The following is an 18,859-nucleotide window of genomic DNA, read 5'->3' as shown; positions in this document are numbered from 1 at the left end:
CCTCTCTGTGCTTCAGTATGCTTCCTGCCTGTGTCCAGTAGTTGTGACATCATCAGTCAGGGCCTTGATAAGGAAGTGGTGTTCTTCCATTCAGGGCCTTTGCAAACGCCAAAGGTCCAGGTTAGTGTTGGTGCAGTTAGCACTTCTGCCTTGTCTTGCTTGCCTTGAATCCTATCCTGATTCCAGTCCTGTTGGCTCCCTTTCCCTCCTGTCTGAGAACCCTGTATTCCTGGTGCAGTTAGCACTTCTGCCTTGCTCTTGTCTGGGTGCCTGGTGGCACTTCTGAATCCTGTCTGCTTTTGGCTCCCTTTCCCTCCTGTCTGAGAACCCTGTATTCCTGGTGCAGTTAGCACTTCTGCCTTGCTCTTATCTGGGTGCCTGGTGGCACTTCTGAATCCTGTCTGCTTTTGGCTTCCTTTCCCTCCTGTCTGAGTACCCTGAACCCCTGTCTGCCTTGCTTTTGTCTAGGTGCCTGTGGGCACTTCTGAACCCTGTCTGCCCTGCTATTGTCTAGGTGCCTGTGGGCACTTCTGAATCCTGATTCCTGGTGTTCCAGCCTGCTAGTTCCAGTACCAGTTTCCCTCCACGTCCTGCTGGCTGCCTGCAACCAGGGGCTCAACCCCTGGGGAATGGCGGCTAAGTGTAGGTGAAGCCTGGTTCTAGTCCCGTGTGTTCCTGTCCAGTGTGTTCCAGTTCAGTGCATACCAGTCAGGTGCGTTCTAGCCCAGTGTTGGTTGGTGGGTTTTGACTGCTGCTGCCTCTCCTCGTCAGCAGCCCAAGGGCTCACGATTACTCCAGAGTCCGTGCCTGCGTGTTTTGAACTTGAGAACCTAACACTGGCCAAAGATCAGACTGCTATTTATGCAGTCCTATTTGGACAATTAGTTTAACCGGTTAAGGGCTGAATATTGATGCTTATCCAATTAAGTACCCCCGGACTGCCCGTGCAATAACTGGTTTCAGGGATTAGAGGGGATACTCAGCAGAACTATCCCCCGGATTCTAAATTGCACGCACAAATCTGGTCATATTCTGGATTTGCATGTGCAACTTAGTTAGCAAGCCAATCAGTGCTGATAATTGCAAATTAACAAGAGATTATTGACACTAATTGGCATTAATTAGAATTTACAAGCACAACAGTCTAAGCATATTCTATAACGCGATGCGTGTAAATTCTAAGCCACATAGTTGAAAAGGGGGCATGGCCAAGGGTGTGGACCAATGGGCGAGTCGTGGGTGTTTCTAAAATCTATGTGTGTTGTTATAGAATACACCTGGTCCGTGCCTAATTTAGGTGTCGGCATTTACACCAAGTTTTATACAGCGTAACCGCTCGAGACTAAATTTAGTTGCACATACAGGCACTCGGTGTATTCTATATACCAATAAAGATGTCACGGCTGTGGGGCAGAACTTTACAAAACCAGAACACTGTACCAGTGATTTCATGGTAAGAATCCTGAAAGGGAACTTTAAAACAATACAGGAACATAAGACCTTTGAAGTCAGAATCCTATATAATAAAACGCACCTCCAACATTCTGAAGCTGACTGCATGGCTGAGGCATTCCTGCTCTCTGTATCCATCTCCTGAATTGACATCACTTACTTCCGGGTTCGTCACAAGCAGAAGTGACCAACCACACGAAGTTTCTCGGCTTCAGAATATTGGAGGTGCATTCTATTTAAATAGGATTGGTCAGTTCCTTGAAGCACAGCCAGAGCTCAGCGTCCTGCACAGTAACGCTCAGACACCAGAGAGAGGGGGGGGGGGCTGACACAAGAGAGGGGGCCTGACACCAGAGAGGGGGGGAGGTATCTCTGTCATACACACACTCTCTCTCTCTCGCTCACTCTCACACACTGTCTCTCACACACTCTATGTCTCACACTGTATCACAATCACTCTCTATGTATCACACAGTCACTCACACACTCTCTTGGTCTCATACACTGTCTCACAGAGAGTCTATGTCTCACACACACTCTCTCTCTCTCACACACACTGTATCTGTGTGAAACACACTCTCTCTCTCACACTGTGTCTCACATATGCACTTGCACACACTCTCATTCTCACACACACACTCTCTCTCTCACAGACACACTCGCACCCAGACTCACTCTCTCTCTCTCACACACACACACACTCGCACATTCACTCTCTCTCTCACACACAGTCACTCTCACATATACTCTCTCAAACATACACACTCCGAGGAAAACCTTGCTAGCGCCCGTTTCATTTGTGTCAGAAACGGGCCTTTTTTACTAGTGATTAAATATTTTGACACTCACCAGACAGGACTTAACAAAGATCTGGGTTTTCTAGCCCATTATAAACCATAAAATTGTACTGCTTTGTCACCCTCCTGTCTCCATGCATATCTCCCTGTCCCTCATCCACCCGACTCTTCCTGTCTCTCACCTATCCACCCCCATCCTGTTAGACTGTTACTGAAATGCTTTGATGTTTCACTTATATATACTGTCATCTACCAACATTTGCTTATTTCCGATCTGACAAAGAAGGGCAACCTTCGAAAGCTAATCAAGAAATGTATTAAGTTATTTTCTTTTCCATGTTTTATTTTGTTTTATTTCTATTGATTACCTTTAAAAGTGGACTAACACGGCTACCACACCTCTCTACTATAAACCACATATAAATTTAGGCATACTTTATAGAATACACTTAGGTGTATTTTGTTTTGGCGCTGATTTTTTTAGGCGTGATATATAGAATCTAGTCCTATATGGGTAGGTGCCGCTACATATTCCCTCAGGACCCACTCAGAGCCGGGCAAGAGGCTCTCTTAACTGGCTTTGAATACTGTTCCCTTATAAAGTTAGAGGCCTCACCATCCATAGTTCTGAATGGGTTGCAATAATACATGCATAATAGTACATAAAAATACAATACACTGAAGCAATAACAGCACAGTCGTGATGGAGATTTGTAGTTCCTTTCTCTGCAGGTACTTAGTCCATCAAAAACATCACACATACTTTTGAAAAGGCAAAACTATCTGTGCTACTGTTTCCCCAACCCTAACCATGCCTTCCAAGCAAACGCTCATACTTTTAGCCACATTCAATATGGGCAATTTTCAGAAAGCCCTTTTTCTGGGATAAATAGCCAATGGAGTGGAGGAGTGGCCTAGTGGTTAGAGTGGTGGACTTTGGTCCTGGGGAACTGGGTTCGATTCCCACTGCAGGCACAGGCAGCTCCTTGTGACTCTGGGCAAGTCACTTAACCCTCCATTGCCCCAGGTACAAATAAGTACCTGTATATACTATGTACACCCCAGAGAAAGGCAGCATATCAAGTCCCAGTTCCCTTTCCCTATTTCAGATTCTACATGGAATGTTGCTACTATTGGAGGTTCTAGATGGAATGTTGCTACTATTGAGATTCTGTTGCTACTATTTGAGATTCTACATGGAATGTTAATGTTGCTATTCCACTAGCAACATTCCATGTAGAAGCCTGCCCTTGCAGCCGCGCAGGCTTCTGTTTCTGTGAGTATGACGTCCTGCACGTACGTGCAGGACGTCAGACTCACAGAGTATGTGCAGGACGTCAGACTCACAGAAACAGAAGCCTGCACGGCTGCAAGGGCAGACCTTTACATGGAATGTTGCTAGTGGAGGAGTAGCCTAGTGGTTAGGGTGGTGGACTTTGGTCCTGGGGAACTGAGGAACTGAGTTCAATTCTCACTTCAGGCACAGATCCTTGTGACTCTGGGCAAGTCACTTAACCCTCCATTGCCCCAGGTACAAATAAGTACCTAAGCCGCATTGAGCCTGCCATGAGTGGGAAAGCACAGGGTACAAAAAAAAATTCCACAATTAGGTGACTTTTGAAAACTGCTTACCCACTGCAAGTCCGTTTGATCCTAGTAAAATGTAAGCAGACATATTTCTGGCAATATTGTTTGTTGTACTGTATAGAACAAACTGTCAGCTACACTAACAAGTGTTAAAACTTCATCAACACTCTGTCAACAATAACAAAATTGGGTATGTGTATAAAAAAGAATAACACTGTAGGGTCTGACTTCTCTCTAAACTCAACAACCTGGTTGGCATTTGCTTCTTTTTTTTTAAACAGTTTTGTTGAATTACCTCCACATGAAAAGTAGTAGATTGTCAGCACTGGATACTGAATCCTTCATTTCTCCTCTGAGCAGATATAACATGGGCTGCAGCAGTATAATGTTTCACACAGTTTCCCATCAATATGCCTTAGCCCCGTTCTGAAGGCTGAACCAACAAGGGTGAGAGAATAATTTAGATTCCATGCTCGGACAATGCGGGAGAGGGGAGGGGGGTGCCAGTTTTCAGGACAAGATGATCCAGTGCTGGTTTTAGCCCCTGAACATAATGGGGCTTGCGATAAATACCATGTAATAAGCCCACATTAATTGGCATTAATGTGTGTTATAATGCCGATTAGAAAATGAAGCTAATAGACATCTAGGTTGGGTGTGAACTGTCTGTTTTGAAAATTGTAGGTTCTTATTATTAATTCAAACATATTTTACCAAGTTCAAGCATCTTGACACCAGCCCCGAAAATACAGATTTTTGAGAAAGTTGCACAAAACTGATTCACATCAGACAGCAAGCATTTGGCTTCTGATACACTTGCTTTTGTGGATCCAAGATAATGTGCTTTTTTGATACCATATATTATATCCAGTTCTAACAGCCAGAGACTACACATCACCCTGCTCCCCTTTTCCTCTCTTTCAGTCTTTCAATTATGAGTCCTTGCAAAGGGCAGGAGCAGTGTCTCAATATTAAATGATCATTGCTTTGAAAGCACAGGGTAATTCAACATGCAGACAGAGAAGAGAGGCGAAGAAAAGGTGAATATTGGGCTCTGGCACTGGTTTTTCTCCCTGAAGGAGACAATCAAGGTGAAGAACAAGACTGCTGAGGAAACTATTCATTTATCTTTCAATGTGCTTCCAGGCTCCTGAAGTAAGCCATCATAAGGTCGCAAATAAAGACAGTCCTGTTAAGAAAGCTGATCCGGAGAAGAGAGTAACATCTAAGTCTTCATTCTGAGACCTATTGTGGATGCATTGCATTAATTATTCAAAATGGGATGAGAAAGAGGAAGGCAAAGTTGAGTTTCACCAACTACTGGTCTAAACTCAAGTAAATATTTGCTCTGATGATTTACCCAATAGAATGCTTTCTCCTGAATCTCAAGCGTTCATGTGCTGCCATCATGATGGGAACCAGTAAGTAATAGTCACAGCAGACCTGAATACTCAGAGTGGCACTGCTTTTGAGCTGGGATGAGCTTTCTCTACTTTGTACAATGGACTGGTTCTGGTAGATGTCCTTTAGGTTTCTTGGAGAACTCAAACCCACATGAGTGCAATCAACAGCCCTGATGATATTCAGGAAGTAAGATATGTCAAAGAAGCCCGTTTGTAAATCTCCTCTCCTGCTTAGTACAGGGATACAGGATGTAGTCAGGTATGTAGATAAGCATGGTCTCCAGAAAACAGTTGCCATAGCTTGAAACAGAGGGCTGATTGATGCCAGTTATGACTCCATCCATCCTATGGAAGGAGCAAGTAGCTAAAAAGCTCAGAGGAGTATCCCTTTCATCTCAACAGAAAGCTGTGATGGTAGCTCTCATGGAAGGTAATACAGACATAGAAAATGTCACAAAAAAGGATGCACAAAATATGAGGATGCAAACTAAAAATAATACACACAAGTGTGTGCCATGTACATAAAAACCCAATTATATTAATAAAAGGAAAACTCAAAACTCAGGGACCGCTGGCAATCAAATAGCTATTGCCCCAATGGAGTCCAGTCCTATCATAGGTTTCAATAGTCAAGGGGAAACCCCAAATAGTGGGGAAAAAAACCCCAAAGAACTACTTACGGGGGGGGGGGGGGGGGGGGAAAAAATCACTGTTTCAAAAAAAATTGCCCAAGTATATAATCAAAAGGGTAAATTTACTTCACAACTCACACTTTGCTAAAAAAAAATCATAGTTCCAAAAAATATTTTAATCCAAAAATACAGCACAAGAGTACAGAGAACAGTTACTTAGCTTCATGGGATGGCGCCTTCCAATCCTACTGATAATCAAAGTAGCAAAAAGAACATTTCCTATGGTCATCTCCCAGCTTTGCAGTCCACAGTATTCAATCAAGCACCAAGAACTGCACTAGCTCAACAAGGGTCACTTGTTTTGCTTATTGCTGCATCAAGCAAAGAAACTTTCTCTCTACATTAATCAAAAACAAGATGGCTACTGGGGTTAAGCTAGATGCCTTCCCTAAACCAGCCAATAGAAAACCACCTCTCAATTAAAGGACCAGATTCAAAAGAAAGCATGCCATTCCATTGCTGTATTCAATCCTTCTGGAGCCACAGTTTTTAAATGATAACTCCAGTGTTGTTCACGTTGGTGTAACCATTTCTTGATGCTGCCAACATGCAGTGTTAAACCCACCTGATCAATCATTGAAGATCTTTAAAGTCATGTTTATATAACATACAGTGTTTTATCATTGGGGCTTCAAGCTTATTATTACAGCTACAATGTTTAAGATCAATCATTCCGGTTTTAAAACTCCGAGGTTTGCCCAACGTACAGCAATCCACATGTGCACTTGATAACATAAATCACATTTTTCGAAGTACAATCAGTAGAACAAGTATTATGGACAGTTATATTCCTTTTTAAACGTAGAGCCTTCTATGGTAACCTCACAAACCTGACATTTTCTGTGCCCCCTTTCAGTAGAGTATCTCTCAGTCCAAACATCCAATTTACATAATATGTCACCCAGATTTTTATTATGAGAAAAAGACACCATACATCTTGATTCCGACAACTGGTCATAAACAAACAAAACTCTCCAATGTTTTTTAATATACTGGGCAACTTTTGGGGAAAGTCCAGCGAACTTCAAAATACAATTAATCACTCCAGATTCTTCACTAGAATGAGATTGAAATAGCAAATCTCTATTTTATTTATTTATTATTTATTTATTTCGATTTTGCTCACACCTTTTTCAGTAGTAGCTCAAGGTGAGTTACATTCAGGTACTCTGGATCTTTCTTTGTTTATAGGCAGATTTCACCACTTTCCGGGGATAACTCTTCTCTCTGAGACCTAAGGCTTCACATTTGAAAGGTCCACAGTATCACAAATTCTTCAATATCTTAAAAATTGCAAGAAAGGCAAACTAGTTTTTGTATGTATAGGATGCATACTCTCATCCCTTAATAATGAATTTCTATCGGTAGGTTTAACATATACCGATGTAAACAATTTCTGGGCACCTGCTCGAATCTTCACATCCAAAAACATAATCTTACTTGTCACTCTACTATCAGATATGAAGTGACCTATAGTCCTAGTGAAATGATGTTTTTGTTGCAGTGTAAAAAATCATAAGAACGTAAGAATAGCCATACCGGGTCAGACCAATGGTCCATCTAGCCCAGTATTCTGTTTCCAACAGTGGCCTATCCAGGTCATAAGTACCTGGCAGAAACCCAAATAGTAGCAACATTCCATGCTACCAATCCCAGGGCAAGCAGTGGCTTCCCCATGTCTGTCTCAATAGCAGACTACAGACTTTTCCTCCAGGAACTTCTCCAAACCTTTTTTAAACACAGATACACTAACCACTGGTATCACATCCTCCAGCAGTGAGTTCCAGAGCTTAACTATTTGCTGAGCAAAACATTTCCTCCTATTTGTTTTAAAATTATTTCCATGTAACTTCATTGAGTGTCCCCTAGTTCTTGTACTTTTTTGAAAGAGTAAAAAATCAATTCACTTCTACTCATTCTATATCACTCAGGATTTTGTAGACCTCAATCATATCTCCCCTCAGCTGTCTTTTTTCTATGCTGAAAAGCCCTAACCTCGGAGGAGGGAAAGGTGAGTAGTGGAGTGCCTCAAGGATCGGTGCTGGGGCCGATTCTATTCAATATATTTATGAGTGACATTGCCGAAGGGTTACAAGGTAAAGTTTGCCTTTTTGCGGATGACACCAAGATTTGCAACAGAGTGGACACCCCGGAGGGAGTGGAAAACATGAAAAAAGATCTGCGGAAGCTAGAAGAATGGTCTAACGTTTGGCAATTAAAATTCAATGCGAAGAAATGCAAAGTGATGCACTTAGGGAGTAGAAATCCAAGGGAGACGTATGTGTTAGGCGGGGAGAGTCTGATAGGTACGGACGGGGAGAGGGACCTTGGGGTGATAGTATCTGAGGATCTGAAGGCTACGAAACAGTGCGATAAGGCGGTGGCCGTAGCTAGAAGATTGCTAGGCTGTATAGAGATAGGTGTGACCAGCAGAAGAAAAGAGGTTTTAATACCCCTGTATAAGACGTTGGTGAGGCCCCACCTAGAGTATTGTGTTCAGTTTTGGAGGCCGTACCTTACGAAGGATGTTAAAAAAATGGAAGCGGTGCAAAGAAAAGCTACAAGAATGGTATAGGATTTGCATTCCAAGACGTATGAAGAGAGACTTGCCGACCTGAACATGTATACCCTGGAGGAAAGGAGGAATAGGGGTGATATGATACAGACGTTCAAATATTTGAAAGGTATTAATCCGCAAACGAATCTTTTCTGGAGATGGGAAGGTGGTAGAATGAGAGGACATGAAATGAGATTGAAGGGGGGCAGACTCAGGAAAGATGTTAGGAAGTATTTTTTCACAGAGAAGGTGGTGGATGCTTGGAATGCCCTCCCGCGGGAGGTGGTGGAGATGAAAACGGTAACGGAATTCAAACATGCGTGGGATATACATAAGAGTATTCCTGTGCAGAAGAAATAGATCCTCAGAAGCTTAGCCAAAATTGGATTGAGGAGCAGGTGGGGGGAAGAGGGGTTGGTGGTTGGGAGGCGAGGATAGTAGATGGCAGACTTATACGGTCTGTACCAGAGCCAATGATGGGAGGCGGGTCTGGTGGTTGGGAGGCAGGGAATACTGCTGGACAGATTATACGGTCTGAGATGGAGATGGGAGGTGGGACCGGTGGTTGGGAGGCGGGGAATACTGCTGGGCAGATTTATACGGTCTGGCCCTGAAAAAGACAGGTACAAATCAAGGTAAGGTATACACATATAAGTTTATCTTGTTGGGCAGACTAGATGGACCGTGCGGGTCTTTTTCTGCCGTCATCTACTATGTTACTATGTTTAGCCTTTCCTCTGAAATATGTGGTGAGAAGGTTAGGCCATAGTCCAAAATTACTCCAAGATATCTGGAGCAATCTACAGTCGTAATAGGTGTCCTCTACAGTACGAGGACTAAATCTGGCTGGGTAGATGTTTTAGTCGAATTTAAGGCTAAGTAGTTTTTCTGAAGCTAAGATAGCACTCAGTTTAGACAATGTTGGAGAGGGATTAAATCAAGTGAAGTAGGGTGAATTCTAGCTACATTTAAAATACCATCTGCATAGATGTAAGTACTAAATCCAGCCTCCTGTATCAGGGTTGTCAGAGGGCTCAAGCAGATGTCAAAAAGCACTGGAGACCACGGTGCAAGAGAAACACTGTTTGTCTTTTCGAAACAACAAAGAATGGTTTTGTAGAAAAGGCCAAACCACCTCGACAGTTTTCCTATAATACCTATATTTTAGAGCCCAGGAGGAGAATTTCATGATCTACAAGACAAGGCCAAAGCCAGATCTAAGGATACAGTAAGCATTAACTGACCACTGTCTAGCACTGAGTGGACCTCACTCAGAAATGCTGTCAGTACCTTCGTGGTGCTATATCCCTACCAAAATCCTGGCTGTCTTGGAAATAATACATTTCTTTTATCAAGAAAGATACTCAACTGTTTTAGCACTAATTTCTCAACAAATTTTGAAGTAAAACAAGATTTGAGATAGGCCTAAAATTAGTTGGATCTTCAGGATCAGAAGAGGGATTTTTTTTTTAACTGAAGTAATAACCGGATAGTACTACTCCAGCCTCTAGACTGTGATTCATCATAGCGAACACAAAGAGAACTAACCTATGATGAAGAATAGTAATCCATTTAGGAAGAATAGGATCCAAACAGGAGAAAGTTTTAGAGATAGAAGATATGATTAATTATAGATGTTAAAGATTCCATGTACCCAGCAAATTTGCTTGGAAGTCGCTAGATGATCCTCCACCCTCCGTGGGAATCACTAATGAAGAGCAAAGTTGAGCAATTTTCTTAGAGAAAAAAAATCAGCTAAAGAATTGGTTGTTCCCTGTCTAGACTATTGCAACACCTTGTACAATGGCTTGCCTCTTAAGTCTCTCAAGCATCTTCAGTTGATCCATTCCACAGCCTTGAAATGTATACATTAAGTATAATGTTATGACCATGCCACTCCCCTCCTTAGTGAAGAACACTGGCCCTCCATCTCAGCTTATCTGAAATTTTAAATTCTGAACTTAGTGTATAGTGCTGAGGATAGACCCTCTACGTGGCCGCAGGGTAGCCCCAGGCAAATGGCTAGGTGTTCCATGACACATACCCTAACTTGTTTCCCTCTGTGAGTTTACTGCTAGCCTCCCCACTTACCATGAATGCTGGCATGAGGATTGTCCTTTTCTATGAGCAGGTACCGGGGGCTCTCTGGGAACCAGGGCAGCAGCAAGAACTGTAAAAAAGTGGGCACCACTATTAAGGAGAGGAAGAGAGGCCAATATTCATCCTACAAGAAAACAGATATAAAAAGGTTCCTTCACATCACTGTTAATTTGCATAATGGCTTTAAATGCACATATTTTATACAATGGATTCATATTAAGCTACACAGCCAGCTGGTTTTGTTCTCTTTCATTTGTAAATGGTGAAAGAATCTGCCACAATTTTGTTATTTTTGCAATTTTATACCTAAATTATTAAAGATACAAAGAAATGCACGAGTGAAATAACCAACTACAGGCCAGTAGCATCCATACCACTAATAACCAAAATAACTGAAGGAATGGTAACCAAACAACTTACAAACTATCTAAACAAACACTCAATACTGCATGATGCCCAATCAGGATTCCGGTCGAATCATAGCACAGAGACAATATTAGTCACCCTTATGACTAGATTTAAGCAAATAATTGCAACTGGCAACAATACACTCCTCCTACAATTTGACATGTCAAGTGCCTTTGATATGGTTGACCACGGAATCCTACTACACATACTCGAATACTTTGGCATTGGAGGAAATGTCCTGAATTGGTTCGAAGGGTTCCTAACCCAACGTTCGTATCAAGTCACATCAAATTCGACCACGTCTAAAGCATGGACACCTGAATGTGGAGTTCCACAGGGATCACCTCTCTCACCAACCATCTTCAACCTAATGATGATCCCGCTGGCAAAACTCCTATCAAACCATAACCTCAACCCATATATATACGCTGATGATGTGACAATATACATCCCCTTCAAACAAGACATTAACGAAATCAATCAAAGTCTACACATCATGAACACATGGGCAGATGCATTCCGTCTGAAATTAAACGCAGAAAAAACGAAATGCCTAATACTCACCTCCCAATACAACACAAAAGAATTCACAGCCATAAACACACCAAACCTGAACCTTCAAATCTCAGAAATGCTAAAGATTCTTGGAGTCACTATCAACCGCCACCTAACGCTCGATACTCATGCTAACAACACAACTAAAAAGATGTTCTACAGCATGTGGAAACTTAAAAGGATAAGACCATACTTCCCAAGATCCGTCTTTCGCAGCCTAGTACAATCCCTCGTGCTCAGCCATCTGGATTACTGCAACTCACTATACGCAGGTTGCAAAGAACAAACACTGAGAAAACTTCAAACAGCCCAGAATACGGCAGCCAGACTCATCTTTGGAAAACCAAAATATGAGAGTGCAAAACCATTACGAGAGAAACTACGCTGGCTTCCACTAAAGGAACGCATCACTTTCAAAGTATGCACATTAGTCCACAAAATCATTCACGGCGAAGCCCCAGCCTACATGTCTGAGTTAATAAACCTACCACCCAGAAACGCCAAAAGATCATCCCGAACTTTCTTAAACCTCCACTTCCCCAATTGCAAAGGCGTGAAATACAAAACGCTACATGCATCAACCTTTTCTCACATGAGCACGCAGTATTGGAATACACTGCCACGCAACTTAAGAACAATCAACGAGCAAGCTTCCTTCCGCAGATCACTGAAGACCCATCTTTTTGAAAAGATTTACGGAAAGAACCAAAACACATAAAGTCCACACCTACTATTCACGAATGCATCACACATTCACCTCGGAACTCTCATTCCCGTAATATCACATCATTCATAACTTCAATCACAGAAAGATATATATCATATGTCTTTATGCCTTCTTATCGCCCTCTAAACTCCCATTGTTTCCTCCCAATGTTTCAATGTTTGTGCTCCATTGTTACACTCCCAAGGACACTCCAATTGTTTCGCATAATTATGCAAAATGTAATCCATAACCAATCTGTAACAAATTATATTTCCAATATTTAACTCATATTGTAAGCCACACTGAACCCGCAAAAAGGTTGGAAAATGTGGGATACAAATGCAATAAATAAATAAATAAATCATGACAAACTCTACAGCTGTTTAAATAGGTACTCCATGAGTTATTTGCTCATATTGTAAATAAATACATGTCTTATATTTAGACAAAAAGAACTAGTGAAGTTTTAAAGGTCATATGGGAGTCAATATTCAAAGCTAGATATGTGATTTGTATATTCCTTCCTATACTAGGCCTGTAATATGGCCCAGCTAGCCCTCAGTTTTCCTAGCCTTGCTGTTGTCAGCATATTTTTAGTTTCTTCCTGCAGCTGCTTGTAAGCTACAGTGGTTTCTCAGTAAATGGAAAGTACATGTTATATGTCAAGGTGACACTTGGGAGGAAATGAGGCTATGCGGCCCATATATGGCAGATACAATTGGATATAACCTTGGTGGTGATGAGAGACTGAGGACCCTGCGAGTCCAAGATGTTCCAACGGAAATATGTGTTCTGAGAAAAAGGACACCAGGTGTTTCATACTAGCTTGCTACATGGATTTGGCACGCTGTGAGCACGCTTTACTGATAAGGAATTAGCCAATTGCCACAAAGTGTGCATGTGAACACAAGTAGGAGAGGATGGTAGAATACAGGAAATTGCTATTTTTGTATATTACTATATTGTGTGATGGAAGGAAACAGGAAGATCCATATATGATCATAAGTTAGTTTAGGAGAAATCACATGATTTAGGAGAAATGAAACTTACAGCAGTATATATGTGATGGCTAAGAAAGTTTTTGCTGAGCAATTTTGTTATTCAGTCTGTGTGTCTGGCTACTGGGTGACAACCTGCTCCAGAGAGAACAATTATTTTGTATTGGCTTAGTGAGATACCAATAAAGATTTTTACTTGTTGCGCCTATATCTAAGTCTGATTGCCTCTCTTAGTCCAGCCTCTAGGGCTGAAGTGTTTTCCCCTCCCCATGGGCAAGGGACAGGATTACACAGTTTGTCGGCACATGGCTTATTCCTCAGTATTCAGTGTTTAAAAGTATAAGACAAGTCCATTTAATTTGTTAAACTGCCAGCTTGCATGCACATACAAAGCAGCTAACACTGACACAGGGCAAAGTCAAAGCTGGCATTTATATGTACACCCCCCCCCCCCCCCAATTATAGAAAGATGTGTGCACAAATCTGCAACTAGTATGCAAATTTGCCACACAATAAGGTCAGCTGCACACGCAACTTAATTTAATAATTAGCTGATAAATGGTGCTAATGAGTAATAGGCTATAATTGGCCAAAATTGGAACTAAGTAGCACCAATTAGCCGTTATGCGCATAACTGCCTTTAATCAGTATTCTATGTTGCACATTCAAATTTCAGAGCATGCAACTTTGCAGGGGATGTGGACCTGGAAGGGGCATGAACGGGCCAGGCAGTTATGCACATGGCTTACAGAATACAAGCATTTATGAGCCCAACTGCCTACAGTTAGACACAAGTATTTACGCTAGCCACTGAGCTAGCATAAGTGCTCACGCCTAAAGTTAGGCATGTAAATGTAGCCTTACGCTAGCACTCTGTACTGGCAATTGTGTGCACCACTGTCATTACAAAATTCATGCTTAGTGTATATTATCCCTGCACCTAACTTTAGGCAAAATTTTTAGAGCCATCCTATAAACCCACCTCTTCACTGCTGCTTTTTAGCTCCCATTACTCCCTCACCCGTAACTGTCTTGTCTGTCTGTATTATTTAGATTGTAAGCTCTTTTGAGCAGGGACTGTCTCAGGTGTTCAGCGCTGCATGCGTCTGGTAGCGCTATACAAATGCTAATAATAATAATAATAAAGGGCAATTCTATAAACAACGAAAAATGAAGTTATAGAAAGACAATGGGGCTCATTTTCAAAGCACTTAGCCTCCCAAAGTTCCATAGAAACCTATGGAACTTAGCCTCCCAAAGTGCTTTGAAAATATGCCTGAATATGACCTACCCAGTTTGCCCATTCATGTCATCTACTCTCCCTTTCACTCAGAGATCCTATGTGTACTTGTTCCAAGCTTGCTTAAATTCAGATACAGACTTCATCTTCACCACTTCCACTAGGAGGCCGTTCCACAAATTCACCACCTTTCTGTGACGTATTTCCTTAGGTGTCTCCTGAGCAGTGGCAAAGCTACGAGGGGCCATGGGGGCCTGGGCCCCCTCCAAATTGACTCTGGGGCCCCCGGTTTGGCTGGCGGGGGTCCCCAACCCCCATCAGCTAAAGCGTTCGTCCCTCGCTGGTCTCACATTGCCTGGCACCCTGTCCTGTTTTCAGTCGCTGTGCACGCTCGTTTTAATGAAGCTGAATGTGCACAGCGACTGAAAACAGAACAGGGCGCCAGGCAACGTGGCTGCATAGCAAGTTTTAATAAACGATAAGTATCCGTCATATTAAAATCACCTATTAGTAGTACTTCCTCTTTCACTGCTACACGTTGAATGTCTTTATGTAAAAAATTATTCACGGAGAAGCCCCAGCCTACATGTCTGAGTTAATCGACTTACCGCCCAGAAACGCTAAAAAATCATCCAGAACTTTTCTCAACCTCCACTTCCCTAACTGCAAGGGCCTGAAATACAAAGCGCTGCACGCGTCAACCTTTTCTTACACGAGCACACAGGACTGGAACGCGCTGCCACGTGGCCTGAAAACGATCTGCGAACAAACCAACTTCCGCAAATTATTGAAAACACATCTCTTTGAGAAAACTTACGGAAAGAACCAAAACACATAAATCCACACTCAATGTTCAGTCATACATCAACACATCCACTATGAATTTCCTATCCTGAAACTTCACCACACATATACCTCTACTCACAAAAATGTATACCATATGTTTTCTGTCATGATATATTGCCCCTTGGCTCCTCGTTGTTTCCTTCCAATGTCTCAACGTTCTTTTCCATCGATATATTCCTTAACGTTACTTTGATTATGTCTCGTATAACTCGTCACAATGTAATCCATAACCGAATTGTAACAAAATGTATTTCCATCATTCATAATGTATTGTAAGCCACACTGAGCCCGCAAAAAGGTGGGAAAATGTGGGATACAAATGCAACAAAATAAATAAATAAATAAATAAATAAATAAATAAATAAATAAATAAATAAATGTTAGCCCACTTCTTATGTCCGTGAACGAGCCCTGTATCATACCAGTGTGAATACATTTGCCATTCCCTCTTTCTAGATTGACCCAGAGTTCCTCTTCCTTACCCCAGAAGTCCTGAAATTCAGTCATTTTAACACAAACTAGGAACTACCCTTTACACGTGTGTTGCACATGTAAATGTTTAGGATGATAGCAAATATGTGCCAATATTCCACTTAAAAGCTAATCTGTAACTACCTTTCTACTTGCATAATACATATTTGCAAGTGTCCATACACATGGATGGGGCTCTCATTTATGTATGTAACTTACAGAATATTCTAAAGTTACATGCACTGTGTCGCTGCCACATTTAGGCATTCATACTTATGCCAGCTCTATGGCTGGGGTAACTGCGGACTCCGAGATGTCAGATGTGCCAATACTAGGTTGTGCTTGTATTCTACAATAGAATCCAGGTGCGTTGGTTCCGTTATAGAATAGGGTCCTACCATGTGACCTCAGGGCACCTAAATGGAGGCAAGCAGTTATAGAATTAACCCCTATAATAAATTGATGTCAGGCATTTAATGTTAGGCTTGTTATACAGCAGACCTAACCCCCTGTTTACAAAGTTGAGTGAATGGGTTGTGTCAGCATTACTGCACCTTTAGCCACTAGCACGGCTTTGTAAACAGGGAGGATAGTTAGTTATCAATCGTATGTATATTCAGCGACCTAGTTAAACAGATAGTACTCTATCCTGCTTAATTTCGAAAGGAGAAAAACACCCATGTTCGGGAGATGGGCGTCCGTTTCCCGTGGGCGGCCAAATCGGTATAATCGAAAGCAGATTTTGGTCGTCTTCAACTGCACTCCGTTGCGGGAACGAATAAAGTTGACGGGGGCGTGTCGGAGGCATGGTGAAGGCGGGACTGGGGCGTGGTTATTGGCCAAGCAGAGATGGGCGCGCTCGGCCGATAATGGAAAAAAAAGGCGTTGTTAGCGAGAATTTAGGACACTTTTTTTGGACCGTTTTTTCTCACAAACAGGTCCCAAAAAAGTGCCCTAAATGACCAGATGACCACCACAGGGAATCGGGAATCACCTCCCCTGACTCCCCCAGTGATCACTAACCCCCTCCCACCAAAAACCCCACTTGGAAAAACCTTATTTCCCAGCCTCTATGCCACCCTCAAATTTCGTACCCACCTCCATGACAGCAGAATGTGTTCGATCCTCTCACAGCCATTCCCTGGGTCAGATGTGGCTCTCGGGTGCACTGCAGGGTCACATCAGCATTGCATTGTGGTGGGTGTAGGGTATTGGGCTCTGTGATTTCACTAGCTTGTGTTGGTAGTTGGTAGGCTCTTCTCCGATGGTGCTTTTCCCTCTGCTTACTGGGTCAAAGTGTGCCCTGTTTTGTTTCCGGTAGTCCACAAGGTAGTGGCCATTTTTGTAAGTCCGTTTTAGATCCCTTTCGTGTGTTAGCCACGTTACAGAACTTAGTTCTTACCTTGACTGTTGCTGAAAGAGGTCATTGTACACCATTCTGCCAGCTCTGAGCTACTGCTAATCTTAGTACCAGGGAGACTCGTTGCCAGTGGGGCACAACCTCTGATCTGCAGTTAACTGTGAGTAAACGCGGTTATTGAAATAAAGGACGTTTTCAGCGAGATTAGTCTTACGGTGTGAACTGCTGTGCCAAGGTTATACAGCAGCAACAAGTCCTGTCCCTGGAGCAGTTTTAGTGGGTAATGCAGTGCACTTCAGGCAGGCGGACCCAGGCCCATCCCCCCTATCTGTACCACTTGTGATGGTAAATGGGAGCCCTCTAACCCCCCCCCCCAAAACCCACTGTATCCACATGTAGGTGCCCCCCCTTCACCATTAAGTGCTATGGTAATGGTGTAGAGTTGTGGGGAGTGGGTTTTGGGGGGGATTTGGGGGTCTCAGCACCCAAGATATAGGAGCTATGCACCTGGGAGGTAATTTAATGTTTTTTCCTATTTTTTAAAAGTGCCCCCTAGGATGCCCGGTTGGTGTCCTGGCATGTGAGGGGGACCAGTGCACTACGAATCCTGGCCCCTCCCATGACCCAAAGCCTTGGATTTGGTCGTTTTTGAGCTGGGACGCTTTGGTTTCGATTATCGCTGAAAAACAAAAACGCCCAACTCAAACAAACGCCCACATCTCAAAAACGCCCACGTCCAATGCATTTGCCTGGCACAAACCGTATTTGCAAAACTAAAGATAAACGTCCATCTTTTTCGAAAATACGATTCGGCCCACCCCTTCACGGACCCGTTCTCGGAGATGGACATTCTTACACATGGGTGTTTGCGTTCGATTATGCCCCTCCACGGTTGCATGAATGCTCACATCTAAATTATAAGTGCATATTTCATACATTACAGTAGTATTCTATAAAGAAAACATACAAACATGAACATAAGAATAGACTTATTGTGTCAGACCAATGGTCCATCTAGCCCAATATCCTATTTCCAACAGAGGCCAATCCAGGTCACAAGTACCTGGCAACAGTGGCGTTCCTAGGGGCGCTAACACCCGGGGCAGTCGCCGATGCACCCCGCCCCCTGGGTGCAGCGCCCCCCCCCCCCCCCCCCGTGCAGCGCAAACCCCCTCGTCACCCCCCCCACCCCGGCAAAAGAACCCCCCACTGGGTGCACGCCGCTGGGGGGAGGGGTGCCGCGTGCCTGTCAGCTTCGTTGTTTCCATGCTCCCTCTGCCCCGGAACAGGAAGTTGTTGGAATGTAATTGTATTTTACATGCATTGCCTGTCACCTATTATTTCTCTGTGATTACTCTGTGACCTCTGATGTGAATTACTTAGAGAGGTCACACAGCTATGCAACTTCCTGTGGGGGTTAGATGCAGCACATGCAGCACATGGAGCACATGGAGCTCATGATCTCTCCTAACCTGAGAGGATCTATGGTGGTGTGAGCATCCATTACCATCTAAGCACATGGAAGGAGCTGATAATACAAATGTATAGTAATATGTATATATAAGCCTGTCTGATTATAATCTAACTGCAAACTGTGAGTAAACAGATGTTTTGTTACTTCAACTTTAAAGTGACTCAGCAGTGAATTATTCAGGGGTGAATGAGAGAGAGATGAAGAAAGAAATTA

General features: G+C 42.9%; 1 protein-coding gene across 3 annotated transcripts in view; it reads right to left on the bottom strand.

Moving 5' to 3' along the window:
• The window catches only part of LOC115470009 (solute carrier family 2, facilitated glucose transporter member 5-like), a 186,797-nt gene that overhangs the window by 125,021 nt on the left and 42,917 nt on the right, over nucleotides 1-18,859 (bottom strand). For all 3 annotated transcript variants that reach the window (XM_030202851.1, XM_030202852.1, XM_030202850.1), the window contains one exon: nucleotides 10,580-10,712. In XM_030202851.1, coding sequence (XP_030058711.1) covers nucleotides 10,580-10,712 — 133 coding nt within the window. The remainder of the gene's footprint in view (nucleotides 1-10,579; nucleotides 10,713-18,859) is intronic.

Source organism: Microcaecilia unicolor, chromosome 5 (assembly GCF_901765095.1).
Source record: "Microcaecilia unicolor chromosome 5, aMicUni1.1, whole genome shotgun sequence".
Taxonomy (NCBI): Eukaryota; Metazoa; Chordata; class Amphibia; order Gymnophiona; family Siphonopidae; genus Microcaecilia; species Microcaecilia unicolor.
The sequence above is the reverse complement of the archived record's forward strand: the minus strand, read 5'-3'. Positions and strand labels throughout refer to the sequence as shown.